Genomic DNA, 6000 nt, shown 5'->3' with positions numbered 1-6000 from the left:
AAATTATAATATATTTTCCACTTTGAAAAAAAATATAATTTTTATATTTATATTATTTTAACATTAAAAAATTAAATTAAATTTTGTTTATATATATAAGCTGATCCATATGGTTTAGACCCGATACCTCTTGAGGTTTAACAACTCACTATCAAAACAATCACCGATCGAACTTACTTTTAAACGAAAATAATTTTAGAACTAAATTAAATAAATTTTTATTTAATTATTTTGGAAAGATTAATTTTAATTATTTTAAAATAAGATAAACCTAGACTAGTAATATACCCTCAGGTGTGAATCGTGATTATTGATCGACCCAATTGTCAATGGTGCAGGAGAAAGTATTGATCAACCCCCACACGACACGGCGTCTTATGCGAGACCGTGGGATGGTCACTGATTGCGATAACGCGCTCTTAATTGTGAATCCTTGTGAAACCGTGGAAAACACGCCTCTAGTTGTGAATGACTCTTACAGTTAGTCAAACTAGAACTATCCAAGATTGGTTGTTGTTCTGGAGGCGTCAAACTAGAACTATTCAAAATTCGTTGATGTTGTGCAGGCGTTATATAGCTTTTGCCGGGGAAATGTTTGAGTCACAGCGTTTGCAATGGCGAGAGCAAAGGGAGTTTCTCTGGCATTCATGGCGGTGTTGTCCTGTTGCGTTGTACAAGGTAATAACTGCAAAAGCGCAAAGAGAGTTTCGCTGGCATTCATGGCAACTTTATGCAGTTGGATTATACAAGGTAATAACTGCAAATTGGATATTTATGTATGTTGAAGAGTCTAACTTTATTACTGTATTTGTTATCCTCGCAGGAGCAGGAGGTGTGACCATTGAGTTCCTGAATGAGTGCCAATTCTCCGTTTGGGTAGACGGGACACAAATAGACGGGACAGAAACAAACAGCATAAGAGATTTGGACACTGGACACTCGTGGACGGCTCCACTCACTGCCGGTTCGACAAGTGCCAGATTTTGGGGGAGGACTGGGTGTACCTTCAGACAGCCCTGCTTAACCGGGGAATGCAAGAACACGGGTGGGAGTGTACAAAACTGTGCAGTGACTATGGTCGAGTACAGTCTCAATGAAGCCGAGAACGTCGACCTCTATCGCATCTCTCTCGTTGGCGGATTCGACATTCCAATTTTGATCAAACCCTCTAACTCTAAGTGCCAAACGATCGCTTGCAGCAGCAACATAACTGCCAATTGTCCAGCAGAATTGAAGGTGCCGGGCGCATGCATGAGCGCCTACACTGATTACGATACATCCCAATATTGCTGCACTGGGGATTACGGCAGGAATAATTGCCGTCCCACTAATTATTCGCGTTACTTCAAGACACAATGCCCCCAGGCCTACAGCTATCCACTTGATAACGCCACGGCCACGTTCAAGTGCTCCGCAGGCAGTAACTATACGGTCGTCTTCTGCGGCGCTGCCACTTCTTCCCCCACTTCTGGTATTGAATCTCACTAACTAAAAGCTAAGTAGGCGCACTGTCTCCTCAATACACCTCTTTTGACCTTCAAGGTTTTGTGACATGAAATTATGAACAGTATTGCAATCATTTATTTATAATGCTATGATGTTTAAAAGGTAACTACAAATTGGGTAATAACTGCAAATTGGATATTTATGTATGTTCAAGAGTCCAACTTTATTACTGTATTTGTTATTCTCGCAGGAGCAGGAGGTGTGACCATAGAGTTCCGGAATGAGTGCGAATTCACCGTTTGGCCATTCGGAAGTCAAATAGGCGAGGCAAGGATCCAGGTGGGCAAAGGACAGTCGTGGACTGTTCCACTCACTGCCGGTCCGACAGCTGGCAGAATTTGGGGGTGCACTCGGTGTGCGTACTTCCTATTTCCATCCCTATTGAAACATAAATCCGTCTGACATGCAAGGGGAATAGCAGTTGCCTTGCTGCTAACATGCCAAAGTCAACTTTGAGGGAAATATAAATGCAAGGCAACTGCTATTCCCCTAGCATGTCAGACCGCATTTATGTTTCAATAGGGTTGGAAATAGGAACGGCCCTGCAGAACAGGGGAGTACTCAGATATGGTGCCGTCCCCCCCGAGAACAGATCTTCAGATATGGATTCGACGGCCCAGATTCATTCTGCGGGGGAGCGCGAGGCTCAGCCTACCGCTATCCAACCTACGGGAGGATGGTTGGAGTGGGTAACACGCGCCACATGGACCATTCATTGGACAAAATTGAAATCGAGCATGAATTCTGAAGTAAAGGTAACTCCACCAGACCCTCTCCTATCCATGTGTCCTCGCCATCACCCAATCGCATCCTTCCATGTGTCGCCTCCATGATGTTACCCCCATGTGACCCGACTGTCGCCCCCGCGCCAATTATAAAAACCTTCTTGCCTCACCATTTTTAAACATTTTTCGCTATTGCATCATCACCCATCCATAACGCCATTCAGAACTCTACTGACTAAGTACCTCCTCTTAGTGTTATTTTATACCCACTTAAACCAGGTAATCCAATCTCTCCTGTACACCCGTTAATTCATTTAGGAATTCATAAGATGAAGAAAGTGGCCCCCGAGACCCCAAAGGCCCAAGAGGCCAAAACCTCTTCCAGTGTGGAACCTCTCATAGATATAGAGGCTCAGATACCTGACCCATCTTGTTCCTATCACCTGGCTGACCTCCACTTTGACCTATATGGCAACCACGTCAGGGGGAGGACTCATTCCAGGTAGATGACTTTGGCTTGTATTACCAAATAGCACCCACTATGCACCATTTTCCAAAATTTCTTTCCTAGTTAGCCGCAACGCACATTGATGAAAATAACTTCTATGTTTCCTCCTCTAGAGTAAACATCCTCAAAGTAACCCCAAAGTTAATCCAAAAATCCCTCGTTTACTCCAGTTATCCAAAACCCCAATAGTTTACTGATGTCACCATAGTATATCATTACTCAACCCTCCCAGTTGATGAACATCAATCTTTCCTGCAAATGGTTTTGGCCTCTAGCCTACAAACCCTACCTATACCTGAAAGCTTCCCTATCACCAACTTTGTTGAACCTATCCAACCCATCCTATCCCTAATTTCCCATCTACCGAGGGATGATGATGCCAACATAGCCAACAAAGCCACCTTCAGGTTTTTAAGACAAATGATGCAGGATGGCCACCTATTTGATATTCCATCCTACCTAAATAAGGCCATAAGGCTTTAGCTACACCATTTTTCCACTACATGTTATTTCAAGTAATATTCTATGTTGTTCTGCCTATTTTTTTATACCCATGTAGACGAGTTTGAGTGCCTGGGCCTCAGGTTGGTGGATGGAAACAAGCAAAGGAAGTTTGTTTTTAACTGGGACATTGCTATTAGAAAGAGGCTAGATGATGATGGCTACTCTCAATTTATGTCCACTTATATGGCCATCTCATACAAGAGTATCCATGATTTTTCTTCCACCTTCCCTAACGAAGACAACTTCTCTATCTCACTAAAGATACCAAGGTAGGGGATCACACCGAGATTAGGGTTTATGGTTGTGAGCTTCCCACTTACCATCTACCTATGTTCATGCCTATGAGGATATTTTCCCTAGAATTTATCAGACAGAGTCTTAACATTAACCAACTCCACTCTTTCCCTCCAAACAAGGGACATATGTTCAAATTGGGAAATCCCGTGGGGCCTTTTCTTGTCAACTCTTGGCAAGACTTGAAGTCAGTTGGATCATTACTGAAGAAAATGAATTTTGAGCTAGGAGATGTCTGGCACTATGACCCTCATGGTGTCATTTCTGAAATAAGGAGAGGATCAAAGGTTCGACCTATGAATGAAATGGAAAGCTAACTTTGATTCATGGCATATGGATATAGAAATGGAGATCGATCCTCCAGTAGTCAAGGACAAAGCTCAAAAGAGGATCGTGGACCAGGCTGGAGATATAGAGATGGAGGACATACATGCAGCGAGAAGGCAAACACCCAAGAAGCAGAAGAAGAGGAACTGGAAACTAGGATAATGGAGACAAGGCCAGATCATCCAGGTTTCCAAGTGATCTTAGAGGAACCATCATAAGTTGTTTCTTGATCCTCTTCAGAGGTAGTTGTTTTAGGTGCAAAAGGAAGTGGAACTGCTACTAGATCAGGATGACCTACTAGAAAGGCCATTGAAGAAAGAAATAAGAAGGTGAGAGAGGAGACACAATAGAAAATGGCATCTCAGTCAGTTCCATACCAAACCAGACTGTTGGCTACTATGGATTTAGAAATAAATCAAATTAATTTTTCACTTCAACATCCATTAGCATAGTCTTTGCCTTCATGTTCCCAGTTTAAAGCCTTGGATGTTTCATTAGACCTAACAAGTTTTCCCCTACCAGACAATATAAACTTCCACATGCAAGTTGGAGAGATGTTGTAAAACAAGATCAAAAGAAATGAAATGACCATCAGAAAAGCCAAGAAAATGCTTGAGAATGTCACAACCAAGTTGAAGGAAGAGAGAGCCAACTCAAGGGATTTCTACATGCAGAATGAGAGCTTGAAGGAGCTCGTCATGAAGTTAGGAGTGAGTCCTGAAGATAAAACTGCTTTTGAGGCTCTCCTCCAAGGCTCCCAAACAAAAATCCAGGAGCTAAGGCATAAGTTGAAGATGCTAGGTAGTGATCCTATCCAATCTAAGGAGCTTGCATAGGTATAGGAAGAAAAGGAGATATTGGCCAAAGATCTCATTGACAGGAATAATGAAATAGTGGCCATGAAGCAGTAGGAAACAGCGCTACAAAAGAGGATATATTCACATATATGTGTAGTGATAGTACTTGAAGACCCTCAAAACTTAACAAAAAAACTCACTAAGACCCTCACTGAGATCCATCTTTCAGAGGAGGAGCTTAAAAGGGTGCAGACTGATCTAGATGCTACCCATGAAATATTAACACAGAAAGAGAAGTAGTTGGAGACTACGATGAGAAATGCAAAAATCATTGGTAAGAATCTACAGGAAGTGAACCAAGAGATCTGTGAGCTTAAGGAAAATTTGAAAGGAAACATGTCCCTACTGCAATCTAAGCAACTAGTTTGGGATGAGATCATTGAAGAGATTAAGAACCACTAGGAGTACATAACCTTAATGGATGAGCAGAGGATCGCTATCAAGGATTATGAAGGCTTTATCCTGTCCTTCAAAGAAGAGGGAGAAAAGAACTCCCAGATTGCCAAACATTCATTCAGTTTGTGAATGAGAGGTCATTCACTGAGCTAAGGCCAACATATGTGGTAGATAGAGTAACTCCTATCATTGAGATTTCCAAGGTTGTCAAGGAGGGAGCCAGGGTAAAAGCTAAGGAGTACCTAAAGGTGGTACCAAATAATGTGGATGCCTTGAACACTGAGTTTGACAATATTGTCAGTTTGGGTTTGCCTAGCTGCTAGGATATTGTGGGAGGTTTGATCCAGTGGGGACGATATAGTTAGAGATTAGTGGAGGCTAAAATCAAAGTAGACTCTTCTCATGAAAATATTGCTACTCTAAAGAAAAATAATATGGTTAACTATCTAAAGAGCGACTTTCAACTATTGGGGATAGTAAAAACCTTATTTCACCTTAGACTGAACTACATAGGTCTGACCAACCTCAAGATTACATATCAGTGGTTCTTTGGAGCTACTTTGACCATGCCAACACTGTGGAAAATATGTGAGTAGTTTGTCAACCCTCCGTTGATCCAAATCATCGAGCCTTCCATGCAACCTCCATAGCCTGCCCATCATGACCATTGATACTGCATATCGTGTTGATAATGACACTTTTTATTTCCTATTTATGTAAATATTTTATTTTCAGTTAGTTAGTTAGGGTTTTGGTTAGTACAATTATGCCACAGAGCACACTCGGGTTTTTGTTATGATTTTCCATTGTAATTAAATCAAGAAAGAATATTTTGTAGCGAGTTCTCACTCTGAGCCCCTATAAGAACAATTTTATGAGACTG

At 41.7% G+C, this 6000-nt stretch overlaps 1 protein-coding gene across 1 annotated transcript in view; it reads left to right on the top strand.

Moving 5' to 3' along the window:
• The first annotated feature begins 547 nt into the window (after positions 1–547).
• Positions 548–6000, top strand: part of LOC149249147 (pathogenesis-related thaumatin-like protein 3.8) — a 49033-nt gene continuing 43580 nt past the window's right edge. The window contains exons 1-4 of the mRNA XM_089452131.1: positions 548–678; positions 824–1471; positions 1697–1861; positions 2029–2195. Of these exons, the coding sequence (XP_089308257.1) occupies positions 615–678; positions 824–1471; positions 1697–1861; positions 2029–2195 (1044 nt within the window). The 5' untranslated portion in view covers positions 548–614. The remainder of the gene's footprint in view (positions 679–823; positions 1472–1696; positions 1862–2028; positions 2196–6000) is intronic.

Source organism: Pinus tabuliformis, chromosome 7 (assembly GCF_031772625.1).
Source record: "Pinus tabuliformis cultivar Carrire ecotype Pingquan chromosome 7, CPIR1, whole genome shotgun sequence".
Lineage (NCBI taxonomy): Eukaryota > Viridiplantae > Streptophyta > Pinopsida > Pinales > Pinaceae > Pinus > Pinus tabuliformis.
The sequence above is the reverse complement of the archived record's forward strand: the minus strand, read 5'-3'. Positions and strand labels throughout refer to the sequence as shown.